Below are 17,597 nucleotides of genomic sequence, written 5' to 3'. Positions count from 1 at the left end.
GTCAACAATGTGACACCTGTACCAGGTTGTAGTCACTGCGGGCTAGATCCACAAAGGGAACTTAGTCTTAGGCTGGGCCAGAGGGAGATGTCTCCCTCTGCTTTGCAGTGAATCAAGAGTAACTCTTCTGAAGTCAATGTAGTTGTACTTTTGTAAAGCTTCTGTCAGTGAAAGAAGAACAAGTCACATTCTCTGCATTTGCAAGAGGTTGTGAATTTAGTGATAGGAGCTTATGAAAACACCTGTGTTTTTTGATCTGGCCATGAAATGAAAACATTTTAGGCCCCATTCTGTACATTTCACTGAACAAAAAATCCACTTACCTTCAATGGGTATTTTGGTGGTATATGACTGTAGTGATGCCTTCTCCCTGCCCCTCCACAAATGCAGTCAGAGACCAACTGAAGTGCAGCACCTGTGTCCTTTTGTTGTTTGTGTCTGTACCCACCACCTATTATTTACAGATATGTACAGAGACCAACACTCTGGGAAACTATTAACTTCCCAACCAGCAGGGATCTAGAGCCCATACTCCTCCCTTTCCTGTCTCTGCCCTGCTTCCTGTCTCTTAGCCAGCTTTATAGGGCAGCCTGGCTACCCAGGCCTGCAGAAAGATCCACTCTGGTAACACTGGTCTACAATTTTTGAGAAGTCGTCTGCTTCAGAGATAAAATGTGATATTTATTATGTATTTTGATGTACTGAATTAAAATATGACAATTAAAACAACTGATTGGCTACTGTTTCAAAGATATTTAGATTTTTACATTTTATGTCTGTATATTGCGTAGATCATAGACTATTAGGATTAGAAGGGACTTCAGGAGGTCATCTAGTCTAACCCCCTGCTCCAAGCAGGACCATCCCTAGATTTTTACCCCAGTTCCCTTAATGGCCCCCTCAGGGATTGAGCTCACAACCCTGGGTTTAGTAGGCCAATGCTCAAACCCCTGAGCTATCCCTCCCCTTACAATCCTTACAATCATAAATTGTAAACCTAGGTCTTTTCATGTGTTTATGGTTGCTTTACATGATAATATTTCACCTGTCCTGTTTATGTAACACTTTAAAAACAGCAAAAGGGTTATATAAATAAAATTTATTATGAAACAAAAGGAAAAAACTATTATGTACATAGTTTAGTCCTATTCAGTGTCTACTCGGCGCTTCTTGGCTTGTCTCTTGTATTCATTAAATGGAGCATCTCTTGTCACTGTCCAGCAATAATCTGCAAGCATTGATGGGCTCCATTTGCCCTGATAGCCTGCCAGGAGATTCCATTGCTGTAGTCTGGAGCCCAACAGCTCTGCCTTACTCTTGAGTAGTTCCAAATCCCTGACAAGGTCATTCAGTTCACCTTGTGTTATGAGATGTGGTTCAGAGGAGGAGGATGGGAGAAAATGTGGGTCCTGTGATATTGATGGTTCAGGATCAGAAGTTTCATCCTCTTCCTCTTCCTCAGCTGACTCAAGTGAGAATGATTCTGGTGCATCAGGAACTGGCAGTCCTTCTCCGTGGGGTACTGGGCGTATAGCTGATGGAATGTTTGGATAATGCACAGTCCACTTTTTCTTCTTTGACACACCTTTCCCAACTGGAGGCACCATGCAGAAGTAACAATTTCTGGTATGATCTCTTGGCTCTCTCCAAATCCTTGGCACTGCAAAAGGCATAGATTTCCTTTTCCTGTTCAACCACTGGCCAAGATTTGTTGCACAAGTGTTGCAGCATATGTGTGGGGCCCACCTCTTGTCCTGATCTCCAATTCTGCAGCCAAAAGAAAGGTGATAGGCTTTCTTAGTCATAGTGGTTATACTGCTCTTTTGTGATGCAAAAGCCACTTCACCACAAACATAGCAGAAGTTATCTGCACTGTTCACAGAAGTACGAGGCATCTCTGCTCACTTTGGCTAAACAGAAATGTGTCCCTTTGCAAAATCAAACACTGACAAATAAGAGAGCATGACAGTGTATGATTTCTGGAGCTGATATAGGGCAATTTCTTCAGCAGAGTGATGTAAGCTTCATTATGATTGCATCATCCATGACTTCTAGGAATAACATGATGCAATTCATATCATGTATAATGCAATACCAGCTTCAGATTGCATCATTCATTGTTTTGCCTTAAAAACAAGTACTGTCCAAACCCAGTCATAGATTTTTTCATAGATCCAGTCAAAGATGTATTTTAGTCATTTCTAGTTTAAATTGAAATCCCTTCCCTTTATAACTCACTTATCCTCCGCCATTCCCAAGTCAAAGATCATATATACTGACTCAATAGCATATCTTGAAAACTAGAGCCAATCAACAATTTTAAGCATCATTTCCGTTCTCAGTGACCCAGAATTAGTAAAATTGGACTACATTTATTTCAGAAGCATTTTGGCTTTAGAGCAGTGTGATCATAGTTGGCACTTTGCTTTGATACTCGTATCGGCATCTTCTCCACCATCTTGATGATGCCTTTAAAACTAAGAGCTGAGTGAAAGCCTACAGGTGCGGAGGAGCCTGGTATTAAATGAGGATATTGATGTAATAAGAGAGAAACTGGATGGAATGATGAGAATCAATAAGACACTGTAATACCAGGGTACAAAATATATATGAATGACAGAATAGGTTGTGCTGGTGAGGGGGAGTGGCACTATATGTGAAAGAATGCATAGAGTCAAATTGGAGACTGAAATGTGTTTGGTTTTTAATAATTTTCTCTAGTAATAATGCCACTTTATGGTAAATATTTTCTGGTTTGGAGAAAAGATTTCTGATATTGAAAACTTTTCCCCATAAACCTGAAAAAAAAAAACGTTATCCATCTTCATGTTTTCATAAAACTGAAACCAAAAACATGAACAACTCACCCCTGCAAAAGAAAAAAAATAGAAAGTTGAGTGCAAAATGAATTTTTTCCAGACTAAAATCATTTTCAATGGCAAGCAATTTTTCTTCAAAAAGCTGTTTTGACAGGAAGATATTTTGAGCATCTCCACTCATTATGAATTATTCTCCAAGTAGTAATGATTAACTCCATTGGACGGATGACAAGTTGAGGAATGGAGATGTGAAGTGACTGAAAAAAGCCAGAGGAATAGTTGGGATCAGCTCTCAAAGCTTGAACTTTAGCTTTGTAATAATGACTAATTAATTAATTATCTGATAGCTGAGCCTGATATGAGAGGCCCATTATATTAGGTAAGAAACAGTCTCCACCTCTAGAAGCTTACAGTAGAAAAGACAGGCAAAGGGTGGGAGGGAAAAGGGAATGACTTTGCCCTATGTAACACAGCAGATCAGAAACAGGGCTAGGAATTGATACCAGACATCTGGAGTACAGTCCTGTATACTCCTTGTGTTTGCCTCACTACCTTCCTCTAGACCCTGCTGCCTCATTGTAATTCTGATTATTTTAGTTTCTGGAAACTTTTCAGGGAAGTAGAGGGCAAGAGAAATGAACTGTTCCCACTGGGCTGTTGAGGACACCAGGGAGTGAGTCCCACAAGCCCTTTGAAAACAGAGATGGATAAATCACCTTCCTGCATCACCCGCATTTTTTACACAAAGCTCCTCCGCAGACAGCACAGGGCTCAGAGTATTTCCAGCAGCTCATCCTCATAGGGGGAACAACCTTTCATAGTACAGCGATAGGCACATTAGACAGAGAGATTGTTTGATACAGGTGTGTGTAGGGGCTAGAGAGAGAGGGATAACCAATTGCAGTCTGTAGCTGAAGGAAAAAAGACATATTGATCTGGGAGGATTCCACACAGACAGGCGCCACACGTTTGCTGTTGCAATGAAATATATTTGGGAGTTACAAAGTGTCACTTTCAGGATGAAATCGTAAGTGACAGATATTTGTTCAGAGTTTCACTCTTAGCTCAATTTGGGCATGGGAAACTGAGACAGACCAAAGCAGTTACTTTAGGAAAGAGAGGTCAGAATATCTGTGCCACAGTTTCCTCCTGTGGAGAATGGGGCGATTAATCAAATTGAATGGATTGAGGAGTTTACATTAAAATTGTCCAAAAATTATGACAAAAACTTTTAGCTCGTTGTTACTTTTCTCTCTATATACATTAGCTTGTTGTTATTGCTGTCTATCTATTTGTACTTCTCTCTCTCTGTTAGTTTGTTTTTCTCTATTTACCTCTTAGCTTGTTTTAGTTCTGTGTTTCTCTCTCACTCTCAGTATCTATGCTTTTCTTTCTTGTGTCTTGCTGTTAGTTTGTTACATCTCCACCTCCCCGGTTTGTATCTAGTTTTCACACTCTTTCTCTAGCTCTGTGTTTATGGTTACTTCTGTCTATTAGATTGGTGCAAGGGCATTTGCTTCCAGTGGGTTAGAGTGGGGTGGATTAGGAGCCACATGTCCTGGGTTCTATCCCCAGCTCTGGGAAAGGAGTGGGGTCTAGTGGGTAAGAGTAGCAGGGACTGAGAGCCAGGCCTCCTGAGTTCTATGTGTGGCTCTGAGAGGAAATTCAGTCCAGGGTGGAGAGAAGAGGAGCCAGAACTGGGGGTTCAATTTCTGTCTCTAATAAGGAGTGTGGGACAGGCACCCTTCGGAACTTGAAGCTGAGTGATAAGGGTACTTGGCTGGCCTGTGACAGATTCAGGTTCAGTTCCTCTCTCTGACTGATGATGAGAAGGGGTTTGAATTCCCACTTTACAGGAAAGTGCCTGAGCTGTTTGGCTATGAGTTGCTCTGAAATGAGACTATCTCTGTCTCTCCTGTTGGAGCTGCTACACTTTGTATCAATAATTAAATAGTCATTGGAGCAGGGACTTGGATTTGTCTCTTCCAGACACCAGGTAAGTGCCCCAACTACCATACAGGAGAATGACTCTTATGCAAGTATGCTGACTCAATGACTCTCACATTGTCACTCGCAACAGTCTTTCCTGATGGCACTGGAGAGTCACTGGGACAGAAGCAGAGATGCAGTCTGATGTAATGGTTAGAGGAGGGGACAGGAGTCGAGACACCTCACTTGTGTTCCCAGCTCTGAGAGAGAGTTGAGTCCAATGAGTAGAGCCAGCACTCCCAGCTTGTATTTAGTGGGTTAGAGCAGTGGGCAAATTGGGAGTCAGGACTCCTGAGTTCTCTTCCAAGCTCTGGAAGGGAGTTTAGTTGAGTGGATAGAGAAGCAGGAGGGGAATCAGAATGTCTGTCTCTTGAAATGAGCATGAAACCCCAGCTAGAACAGCAGATGGTGTGTCAGGGGTACAGTCTGTATTCCTGACTTGATTTCACTGTTTAATTGTGACAGGGTTCGGTGACCTCCATGCAAAATGCTACTTCCATTTAGAGCAGTATAAAGTGGAAGTAATTCCATGGCACGAAGTGAAATTATCCCACATTTGCAACAATGCCCCTGACAGCAGAATCTAGCCAACCAGACCCTCAATTCCCCTCTGTAAACTGAGGATGGTAATATTTATACACTGTTATGCAGAGTTTTCCCACCTCTGCGTGACAAAGGTATACAAATACCTCAAAAGCAATTGTTCCTATTTCTCCTCTCCATCATCCTGGTGTGAATCAGGAGTAATTCTACTGAAGTCCATTGAGCTGATTCTACTTTCTCTCACCCCAGTATAAATCAAGAGTAACTCCATTGGAGTTAATGGGGCTGTTTTCCCCATCCTCATTCCTATATTACACCAATCTTCACAAACTAAAGTTTTGACTCAAGAAAATTAAGGTGGATTTCAGAAAAGGAGAGTTACTTTAATGATCTAATCCTGGTCCTTGCTCTTGTCCCTCCCTCCGCAGACATCCTGAGACATATCCTGAGAATGAAAATGTCCAACCGAACCACCATGACCGAGTTCCTTCTTCTAGGATTCTCTGATGTTTGGGAGCTGCAGATTTTGCACCTTGTGGTGTTTCTAGCGATTTACCTGGCAGCCCTGATGGAGAATCTTCTTATCTTCATGGCCATAACCTTCAACAACTACCTTCACACCCCCATGTACTTATTCTTGATGAATCTGTTACTCCTAGACCTTGGCTCCATCTCTGTCATTGTCCCCAAATCCATGGCCAACTCTCTCATGGACACCAGGTCCATTTCCTATGCTGGATTTGTTGCTCAAGTCTTTTTCCTCGTCTCCTTGGTGGGAACGGATTTTTCCCTTCTCACTGTTATGGCATATGACCGATATGTCGCCATCTGCCAGCCACTGCACTATGAGAGAATGTTGAATATCAGAGCTTGTGTCAAAATGGCAGCCGGTGCCTGGATCAGTGGGATTCTCTACTCTGTGCTACACACCGGGAACACATTTGCATTGATCTTCTGTGGAGGCAACATGGTGGATCAGTTTTTCTGTGAGATCCCCCAGCTACTCAAGCTCGCCTGCTCCGACACATATCTTAGTGAAGTTTGGGTTCTTGTCTTTAGTGCATGTTTACTCTTAGGCTGCTTTGTTTTTATCATTGTGTCATATGTAAATATCTTCAAATCAGTGCTCAGAATCCTTTCTGAACAGGGCCGGCATAAAGCCCTATCCACCACCTTCCTCACCTCATTGTGGTCTCCTTGTTTGTTTGCACTGGCATCTTTGCTTACCTGAAACCCAACTCCAGCTCCCCATCTGCTCCGGATCTTGTGGTGGCTGTTCTCTATTCTGTACTGCCACCAGTCTTGAATCCAATTATCTACAGCATGAGGAACAAGGAGATCAAAGTTGCCCTGAGGAGGCTGACTGGGTGTAGATAATTCACAAATAATTAATTTTCTGTCTTTCTCTAATTAAAGTTTGCTTCTGTAGTATTCGTTAATTAATGTTAGTGATTTCCATGATCACACAGCTTGCACACAAACAGGTCTGATTCCTATCTCGGTTTCACCAATGCAAATCCAGATTAACTCTGCTGATGTCACTGCCACTGGTGTGATTTGCACAAGCAGAAAATCTGGTCCAGTTGAGGAGTTAAATGTGTGTAAATTGTGTGCACAAGAGGAATCAGTCTTTTACTCTGTGATAAAATGAAACTCTTTACACTGCTTGGCCACTTGAACCCATTCTATGGCCAGTGAAAACAATGATGGGAGTTGTCTTGTTTGTGTGTATAAATCAGGAGTGGCTACATTGGAACCAGAAGCTTCAGATGGATGTAAGACTGGGGTAGGCGAGAAAAGACATTTTGGGTAGATTTTCAGCACATCAGTGTAGTTTCATTGACTCTAGTGGCACTAAAGCAATTTGCAGCATCTTTTTATCTGACCTACTGCCTCCAATGGAGCTGTATATCCATTGCCACCAGCTGGGGACGGGTCCATTGTCTTAAAAACCACCATTTGTGGCCTATCCACTAGAGGGGGACAAAGAGCCAGACTTTGTCAGCCTGGCTTACATTCACATTTGGGTATGTGAGATATGGAGAGACTGGCTAGAAATTACAGGGAGGTTTCTAACCACCAGTGGGGCAAGGCTCTACAGTAGCCTCTCAATAGGAGTTATGGGAGGTCCAATGGCGGAATTAGTTTTAAGAGATAGCTGGGCACATGTCTGGGTAGGATTGTATGATGGGGCTGCTTGTGATGGTGGGGGTCAGGGCTGAGCAGCCCTGAGGCTCACTTGTAGCATATGTCTTATGTTCCTAAATGCTTATGCTTCACAGTTTCATCTGGCCACTGACAGGGGTACGGAAGGGTTTACTCCCTGTGACCCAGTGTATTCTGGGAGGTTTTTTTTAAAAAACTCTGAAGCATTGGGCAGCCCTGACTGGAGTTGGGAGATTAGGTGGATGTGCCAGGGCTATGAGATGGCACTGAACCATTGTCTCTCTCTCTCTCTCTCTTGCTCTCGGATGCTTGGCTCTTGCCCACATGCTCAGGGTCTAATGATCACCAAGTGGGGTTAGGAAGGAATTCTCCCCCCGTCAGATTGGCAGGGAACTTGCGGCTTGGGAGGGGTTTGCTTTCCCCTGCAGCATATGGTGTGGGTCACTTGCAAGGGTTTTCTGGGTGTATCTCAATCATTTCCCTGCCACTGCAGGGGCCTCAGGCACTAGTGTCCCTCCATCTCTTCTGTTCTCTGCCGGTGGCACAGAACTGTCTAGTCTCCTGAGGGCTGTGATACTTCAGTCAAATTTCAGTGGTTGGGTTTGGTCTGTGGGTGCCGGGTGGTGTTGGCATAGAGCAGGTCAGACTGGATGATCTGGTTGTCCCTTCTGGCCTTGAACTCTGTGACTTTATGGATGTTCATGGATGGGGAAGAGAAGAAGGGGCCACTCAGAGAATAAAGTCCAGTAGAGTCCATTACATTGCATTAGTGTATCTGTCTGTGACTCCCTCTCCTCCTGGCTCAGGGAAGTGACTCCAGCTCAGATGGAGCCCTTGACCCGTGTAGTTGTGCAGTGTCGCTGTATAAACCTCACCCATGGGTAGTGCGTGTTATGAGGCCCCTCTGTGCCACACCTAGAGGATAGGAGGCTGTTCCAGTGGCTGTCAGGCAGTCTGGCTGTTCAGCTCAAGCTGTAGAAGCTCGTACTTTGGGCCCTAGAGGTCTCTGGTTGAGTCTCCCGGGTGCCAGCCTAGATTAGATGGTGACTGTCGCATACATGGAAGTGGCCTGAAAAGTTCAGGAGACCTTATTCCTGCACTGATCAGAGGCTGATATTGCCTACTAAGCTACTGCAGAACAGCAGTGAGAGTGAGACCTAAGGGGGAAGAATTCTTTAGTGAGAGGAGGAGCAGTTTTATTCCTGGATCATCTCAGACATGCTCATTCCTACTCTCTCTGCACTCTGGAGACGGAATATGCATGGCATGGGCAGGGGGGTGTTTGCTGTTCTCACCTCAGGTTGGTAGAGCTGGTCAAAGAAACTCATCAATGGAAAATGGTTTCCTCACCCTATTCATGACAGATGCTGCTATGTTTTTAACTGAGTTAAACAATCTGCCAAAGGTTTAGAAAAATGTTTCCCAGTTCTTCCCTCAGCTAGGTTGGCCAATGATGCATTCTCAGAATGCTGGATCTGACCGGTTGGATCACCGAAACCCCCCTGGGAACTGCCACCTGTTGTGCCTGGACCACTTCTGAGCCTGTCTTCCCTGCCAGCTTGGGACTTCAGTGCCTTGCCTGGTTTGAGCCAGACATGCTTGATTGCTACAAACACAGACCCAGATCTGAACCACATCCGCCAAAAGCTGCAGGCTTAACTGAAAACAGCATAAGAAGTGTTCCTGTCTCCAACACTCAGATACCCAACTCTGAATGGAGACCAAACCCCAAATAAATTCATTTTGCCTTGTATAAAATTTATAAAGGATAAATTCATAAATTGTTCACCCTTTATAACACTGATAGAGACATATGCATAGCTGTTTTCCTTTCTCCTAGATATTAATACATATTCTGGGTTAATTAATAAGTCAAAAGTGATTTTATTAAAAACAAAAAGTAGGATTTAAGTGTTTCCAAGTAATAAGAGACACAACTAAGCGAATTACCAAGCAAAATAAAACAAAACATGCAAGTCTAAGCCCTAATACAGTAAGAAAGTGATTCCAGATGAAATCTCACCCTCAGAGATGTTCCAGTAAGCTTCTTTTACAGACTAGCCTCCTTCTAGTCTGAGTCCAGCAATTACTCACACCCCTATGGCTAGCATCCATTGTTCAAGTTTCTTTCAGGTATCCTTTGGAGATTGAGAGGATATCTCTTGAGACAGCTAAAGACAGAATGGAGGGGTTCCCAGGGGTTTAAATCAAATTTCTCTTGTGGGTGGAAACCCCTTCTCCTCTCCTATCCAGAGCAGCACGACGAAGTTTTGGATTCACAGAGGGAAGTCATATGTCCATGCATGACTCATAACTTTACCGGACGATGCCACATTCCCAGGAAAGCTCAGCTGTGGATTGGCATCTCTCAGAGTTCATTGTTAGCTTAATTGTTTCTTGACTGAGCACTGACTGAGAATAGTCTTTTCTCAAGAAGCTGACTAACTGCTTCACTGAGGCTACTTAAAATCAAACAAGTACATTGCCAATATTATTAACTTCAAAAACAAAAATGATGCATGCATGTAAATAGAATGAATACATCCAGTAGATCACAACCTTTGCAGTGATATGTTACATGGCACATCTAACATAAAACACATTCCAGTCATGTCATATTCACACTCATAAGCATATTTCTATGAATTATTATAGGGTTTATTATTTATATAAAGTAACGTCACACCTGACATTCTGGTACTTCTGAGAAAGCGGTGGTCCCACCCCTTGCTCATCACCTTGCCTGTCAGTGTGACCTTGCATGTGTCCCTCACCCATGATACTGAACAAAACTATGTCTGGTTTTGTCTCAGTACCAAACAGGGGACAAACCAGACAAAAAGCGGATTATCCAGTTTAAAACCAAATGAATGGCCAGCTACCTGGATTCACCATGCTCAGCCCTCCCAAACAGCTTCTGCACAGCTTCCTAGAAATCTCCTCTACCAGGAATATGTTACAACAAACTAGATTTACTGCATTTTGTCCCAGAGGCACTGGTGGTGGGTATATTGTCCAACAGTGAACAGTGTGGATCCCTTCTGGAGTAGGGCCTAATGGAGTTAAAGGAGTCCTTGAGAACGTGCATTTAACTCCTCAGAACTCTTAAAAAATCACAGCCCTGTCTTCTCCCCAGACAGGATGTCACTGGGTTATGTGTGAGACACATTGCCTTGGAGAAGTGTACTTGCTTAATAGGTGAAAAGAAGGATTTAGTTCTTGAAAGCTTTCAAGTAAGGAGCCAACTAACAAGAGATTAAAAACAGGCTTTAGTCAAGAATTTTAAAGGTCCAAAGGGGGTTTGGACCCTAGGTCCCATCAGTGGAAGCTTTTGCAGAATATTCATAAGATTTAAGGTCAGAAGGGACCATGAGCTCACCCAGTCTGAATCTTCCACCTTCCTGTAGATTACAGGCCATTTACTCCTGTCTTGAGCCCAATAACATGTTTGATGAATGAATGTTCCAGAAGGGCATTCAGTCTTGATCTAAAGACATCAAGTGGTGGAGAATCCAACACTAGCCTTGGTAAAAGCTGCCGAGGTGTATTGGACGTCCAGTCCCATTGAAGGGAATTTTCAAAGCTGCTTGGGGAATTTGATAGATTTGAAGTTCTGAGCCTTGTTGTATTTGTGTCTCATCAAATGGTTTAGCATATGCACAAAGAATTTTGCTGCTCTTTGATCATTTCCTCAGTGGCAGTTGCCGTACTAGGAAGAGAAAAGAAGTCTGAGTGGGGACCTACTAACAGTCTTCAAATATGTTATGGGCTGTTATAAAGAGGATGGTGATCAATTGTCCTCCATGTCCATTGAAGATAGGACAAGAAGTTATGGACTGAATCTGCAGCAAGAGAGATTTAAGTTAAAGATTGGGAAAATTTTTCTAACTCTAAGGACTCCGAGGAGAGGAGTGTGTGCTAGCTCAGAGAAAGATGGCTAAGTCCCATGAGGAACGTCCCTGTCTCTGCTAGCAAACCACAAACTAGTGGAAGATAAGCGTGTTCTTGATCCTGGGCCCGATCTGGTAGTACCCACTACTTGGTGATATCAAATGGATACTCCCATCTAATCAAACATACCTAGCCCTCCCAAACCCCCACCCACATATTCCAAAAACATGTGGAACAAAGAAATAAATCAATCAATCAAATACAGTACATCCTTGCTATAACGAACCCCTGAGGATCTAAGCCATTTGTTCGTTAAAGCCAGAGGTTCATTATAGCAAAAGATCCCTGCCACTGGGGGCAGCAGCTGACACCTTGAGCGCTATGGCAGATGCTGATAACTCTTTCGGCCCTGGGTCAGTAGTGGGGGCAGAGAGCTCCTCCAGCCTCAGTGACACAGTGGGGTCAGAATGTTTACTCCCTATCCTGAACAAAGGAGAAGAGCCAGACACCTCATGTGTGACTTTGATATGGTAACTGATTTTATGTTGAAAGTGTTCTGATATCATGGTGATGGGTGGCAGTACAAAAGCCTCACATTGATGGATCGATCAATAAATGGAGGGGTATGTATGGGGATGGATGGATAGCTACACATGATATTTTCATAAAGGGTAGATCCATCAATGGCTAGTAACCTGGAGGATCAGGGATGCAACCCCGTGCTCTGGGTTTCCCTAAGCATCTGACTGCCAGATGCTGGAATTGGACAGCACAGAATGGGTCACTCAATAATTGTCCTGTTCTTTTCATTCTCGCTGAAGCATCTGATATTGACCACTATGTGTAGACAGGATAATGGGCTTGATGGAACTTTAGTCTGACCCATTATGGCCATTCTTATGTTCTTAGCTGGACAGATAGATAGATTTTTATCTTATTTATATAGGTGAAAATTTACAGCAACTCCATTGACCTGAGTGGAGTTTTTGTAGATATATACCAGTGTAAATATGGCAGTGTGCAGAAATGGATTGTACGTTATGTTCTCATAGAAACAATAATGTCAACAGTTGATTATATTTATAAAGAAGCATAGAATGAGACAATGGTCTTGAGAGAAAGGTGGCCATTTTATTTTTTGGATAATAGCCTTGACCCAATCATTTTCCAAAGGGCAGCATTGATATCCTCGTTCCTCATGCTATAAATGATCGGATTCTTCATGAGAGGCACCACAGAATACAAAAACAGCCATCATGAGATCCAGACCTAAGACTGAGTGGGAGGTGGGTTTAACATAGGCAAAACTAGCAGTGCAAACATACATGGAGACCACAATGAGGTCAGGGAGGCAGGTGGAGAAGGCTTTACGCTGGCCCTGCTCAAAGGGAATTCTCAGCACTGTTTTGAGGATCAGAATATAAGACACAATTTTATATATTTTAAAAATTGCAGTTTAAGGCAAAGTACACACTAAAGGCAATAGCCCCAATTTCTCTGAGATATGAGTCATAGGAGGCAAGTTTGAGGAGCTGGAGGGCTTCACAGAAGAACTGCTCCATCTCATTGTCTCCACAGAAGATTATTGCAAATGTGTTCCCAACGTGCAATGCAGAATTGAGAGCACAACTGATCCAGATACTTGTTGCCATTTGAACACAAGCTCTCCTGTTCATCATTGACTTGTAGTGCAGTAGTTGGCAGATGGCAATGTACCAGTCGTAAGCCATGATGATTAGTAAGGGAGGCTCAGCTGTAGCGAAGAAAAGGAAGAAAAAGACTTGGATGATGCATCCGTAATATGAAATGACCTTTGTGCTCATGAGGGAATTGGCTACGCACTTGAGGTTGACAGTGGAGATGCAGCCAAGGTCTAGGATGGACAGATTCGTGAGGAAGAAATACATGGGGGTGTGAAGATGGTGGTCGAGGGCTATGGCTTTGATGAGAAGATTCCCAGTCAGGGCTACCAGGTAAATCGCTAAAAACAGCATGAAATGCAAAATCTGCAGCTTCCAAATGCCAGATAATCCCAAGAGAAGGATCTCGGTCACGGTGATTTGGATGGACATTTTCTTCCTCTGTACATCATGTGATGGCTGTGAAGGGAAGGACAAGAGCAATGGCCAGGGTTCGGCTGCAGTCAGTATAGGCCTCACTGGAGCCCTAGGCATAACTAACAGTATGAACCAATGGCTGCAAATAAAAACAGATGAAATAGAATGTATGGCTTTGAAATTATCATATTATTGGACAATATTTGCATTCCCCAGACTTTCTTAAAGCTCAGTTTCCTATTATGCATGGTCAGAAATTTTCTAATTAAATTGTTTTCAAAGGAAAATTGTGTTTTCCATAAATCAAATTTTCATAGAAAGTCTCAGGTATCCTCAAACATATTTCATGGATACTTCATATATATACCTGAGACTTTCTATATATACACATAGGAAAACTGAAAATTCATTTTGGGTGGATCGAGGCAGAAAAAAATTAGTTTTGCTGCAAAAAATGTTTGTTTCTCACTTGCCAAAACATGAAAACTTGGAGATTTTGGAGAGTCTATGAAAACTCAATTTTTTTTTGATTAAAAAAAAATGCTGATAGGCTCTAGATGGTTGATTGACTTGATAGCAAAAGTCTTAAGGAGTTCCAAATGTAATTCAAATTTATATTCTTAAATTAGCCCTGTATATTAATGCTCTAACATATTTAACTGAAATGGTAAAATTACTGTGCTGAGCTTTGTGGAATTTTTCCCAGCTTGCCATGCATTTGAGCCTCCAGTGTTAGGAATCTTCTGTCATCTCTCTCTCTCTCTGCACCCACTGCAAGGATTGTTTGGTTATCTCTCTCTCTCATGCCCCCATCACTATTATCCAGCAGCCACTGTCATGTCCCTTCGCTGGATGTCCTGAGTTGCTGGGTCTCTGCAGTTCCTAGCAGACAGGGATCTACTCTGCAGATGAGCGCTCCCTTCTCCCCTCCTTAGGCTGGCTTGGCTGAGAGGTGATGGACTAAATGGGATAAGGGACTGAATGCCCCACCCTTCCCCCAGCTCTAGAACGGGCCAGGCAAAGGAAGGAGGAGAGTGGTGTGGGAAGGAAGTGGTGGCCAAAGCTGGCCAATGGAGAGAAGGAGGAGAGAATGTCTGGTGTTTCGAGGCGGGACAGAAGGAAGCAGGGATGGGGGGCTGTTCCCTGTGGCTGGGGCCATGTCAGGGGAGTGGGGCAGAGCAGAGGAGGGGACTGGTGGGCAGAGGGGTTCAGCTGTGATCTCTGAGGAAGCTGAATCAGGAACTCAGGGTGGAGAATTGGTTCTGGCCATGGGAGGGGGAATCTCAAAGAACAGGGACTGAAAGCATCCATGAGCTGGAGGTTTATAAGAGGGTAGGGAGGGGATTAAGGGCTGGGGGGATTGTTTGGGGGTCTGGGCTGTGTGAGGAAGAGGGAAGGAGACATTCAGTGATTAGAGTAAGAACATTCAGGGGGTGGAGGATGTGGCAGAGTTTGGAGTCAAAGGGCGTAAATCTTCTCTCCCTGAAACCAGACATACTTCAGTATAACACCATGGGCTTACTTTGAGATGAGTGACAGGGGAATCAGCCCCATTGACTCAAGTGGGGTTACTCCTGATTTACACTAGGATAAGTGAGAGGGAAATCAGTTCACTGCAGTGGAGTATTTCTAACCTTTCTTATAGTCGGTGCATTCTGGTGCTGATTTATTGTGCACAGCTAGAGATCAAACTGGGGCTCACATGCTCACATCAGGATTTCCAAAGCTCAAGGGACACCCCAGCAGAGTGCAGTCCACCCACAGGGCCTCAGGGGGAAATAAAGTGACAGCGTCATTAGCCATAGTGTTTAGTTCTCAGTTAGGTGCGTCAGCCTTTGCAGTGCTTGGAGTCGCGCCGAATGGATTGCACTGTGCATGTGCATGGCAAGAGAAGGAGCTGGTTGAAAGCTGTTTCTGACTCGCAGCCCCATAGCTGCTGAAAGAAGAATGTTCTGGCCAACAAACCTAGGCCCTGTGACTTAAAATCTAACCCTGGGCAGAAATCTGTGACTAAAAACAGGAGGCATCTGCCTCTACTAAAGGGTTTCTAATCTTGGGGAACTGTCACTTTAGTACAGCCGAATATGAAGAAGGTGCTAACACTACTTTTGAAATGAAAATACATACCCCATGCACATTCTCACTGGGAGAGGGGATGATTGGGGGCAGAAGAGTTGGTGGGAAAGGAAGAGAAGAGTTTTGGGGGCAGTGAGAGGAGGGGTGATTATTGGAAGAAGGATAAATGAGGAGGGTGGATAGGAGATGAGTTGGGGGTCAGGATACTGTTTTGGGGTCAGGAGATGGGGAGGGTAATATGAGGGTGAGTGACAGCAGCCTTGGGGAAAATGGGGACAGGAGCACCTGACATCTCCACATTCCCCACCCATGTCTGTGACAATATCTGGGTGCTCACATATGGGGGTCCAACACTCCCTGCTCCCCTCACATAATCTTGGGAACATGTGTGCTGGGTCTAGAGAAGTGCCACGCCTTGGGGTGTGAAGCTGAGAAGAGGCACATGTGGAGCATGCACCAACAACACTGTGAAGACCCTGCAGGCACCGGGGTGCTGGTACAAGTGGAGCAGTTCACACCTCTCAAAGCGATTGTTTCAGGCTGCATCATCTCCTGGAGGGGTTCTCACTCAGCTCAGAATAGCTCATTAAGATAAATAGGCCACTTCACTGGCAGATAGATGTGTCTGGCTTTGTGCTGCACTTATGGAGAGGTTCTGGGGATGAATGTGAGGTGCGCTCAGACACGCATATAATACAGCTCCTGTCCAGAAAAACATGGTGGATCTTGAAAGATCATTTTGCTTCTTTCGTCATCCATATGTACTGCTATCTACAGCCGCCACAGGGACCACTTACTCCTACCAACATTATTCTTTCTCTTCAAATTGCTAGGAATTTAAATAGCCAAAAATTTCATTTAAACAGAGTTAAGGTCTCCCAGTGACAGCTCGTGCCCATCCAGAAAGTCCAGTTCAGCAAAACTCAAGCTTCTGAAAATCTGGACGTACAGAATTAAGGTAATGTAAGGTAAATGCCCACATAACCTTAACTCTGCCCACTTAGGGTGAGGCCCCACAACACCCCTAACACCCACACTCCCACTCTGCCTTGTATCTGTGATGGACAGGCGCTACCTGTGCTTGCCCTATGCTTGAACACTGGGCCTGTTCCCCCCACAGAATGCCACATTGGTACAATTTAACTACATACCCTTTTACAGCCCTTTCACACTTGAACACAGGAGACCACCTAAATTCTACTTTCTCATACCCCTCATTAAATCCACAGCCTGCTCTCATATCCCCCCTCACCACTGAAAAGATGACCCCAGTACCCGGCTACTGACATGACCTACACAATTCTATATTGAAAAGATGCAGACAGGACCCTTAGGGGACAAATGCACCTCTTCCCTTTGGTCACACATAGGGTGCAGGGGTGAGACCAGATCTTCCCATATTACAAACACAGCTCTATGGTGTTCCTCAACTAATCCCAAAGCTCCTCATATCACAAACATACCACTCTTCTCCCTCCACCATTCAAGTCAGCTACAGCTAACACAATGAATGCAACTGGAGTTTAATGCAGAGAATTCCATAGGGCTATTATCAGCTCCTGGGGGCAGAGTTAAGGTTGTATGAGCTTGTATCTTAATTCTCTATTTCTTGGCTTTCCAAAGTTTAAATTTTGCTGTACAACACAATATTCTGGAAGGGTCTGAACTATCACTGGGCAACCTTAACTCTGTGTTAACAAAGTGTTGTTGTTGTTTGACCATTTATATCTAGATTGATTAATCAATTCTTCTCTGATTTAGACTCTAGAGTAACCTAGAGTAACTCCACTGACTTCAGTTAATTTAGTCTGGATTATTATCACTGTAAACACAACATTTTGTATAAAAAAGATTGCATATCACCTTCCCATGGAGACAATAATGTCATCATTTGATTATATCTGTAAGGAAACATAGAATGAAACCATGGTCATGGGAGAAATCTAGAAATTTTATTTTTGGTGAATAACCTCCATCCAGTTAGTTTCTTCAAGGTACCTTTGATCTCCTTGTTCCTCATGCTGTAGATGATCAAATTCATCAGAGAAGGCACCAT

At 43.7% G+C, this 17,597-nt stretch overlaps 1 protein-coding gene and 1 pseudogene across 1 annotated transcript; one reads left to right on the top strand and one right to left on the bottom strand.

The window, feature by feature from the left end:
* The first annotated feature begins 6,153 nt into the window (after positions 1-6,153).
* Positions 6,154-6,728, top strand: LOC115643849 (annotated as a pseudogene).
* Positions 6,729-12,850: 6,122 nt separating this feature from the next.
* Positions 12,851-13,480, bottom strand: LOC115643848 (olfactory receptor 14I1-like). Its single transcript, XM_030547850.1, has one exon. It carries the CDS (start codon positions 13,478-13,480, stop codon positions 12,851-12,853), a length of 630 nt encoding a protein of 209 aa, XP_030403710.1.
* Between the last annotated feature and the right edge of the window lie 4,117 nt (positions 13,481-17,597).

The sequence above is a fragment of the Gopherus evgoodei genome, unplaced genomic scaffold (assembly GCF_007399415.2).
Source record: "Gopherus evgoodei ecotype Sinaloan lineage unplaced genomic scaffold, rGopEvg1_v1.p scaffold_73_arrow_ctg1, whole genome shotgun sequence".
NCBI classification, from domain to species: Eukaryota; Metazoa; Chordata; order Testudines; family Testudinidae; genus Gopherus; species Gopherus evgoodei.
This window is presented reverse-complemented; position numbering and strand designations above follow the sequence as displayed.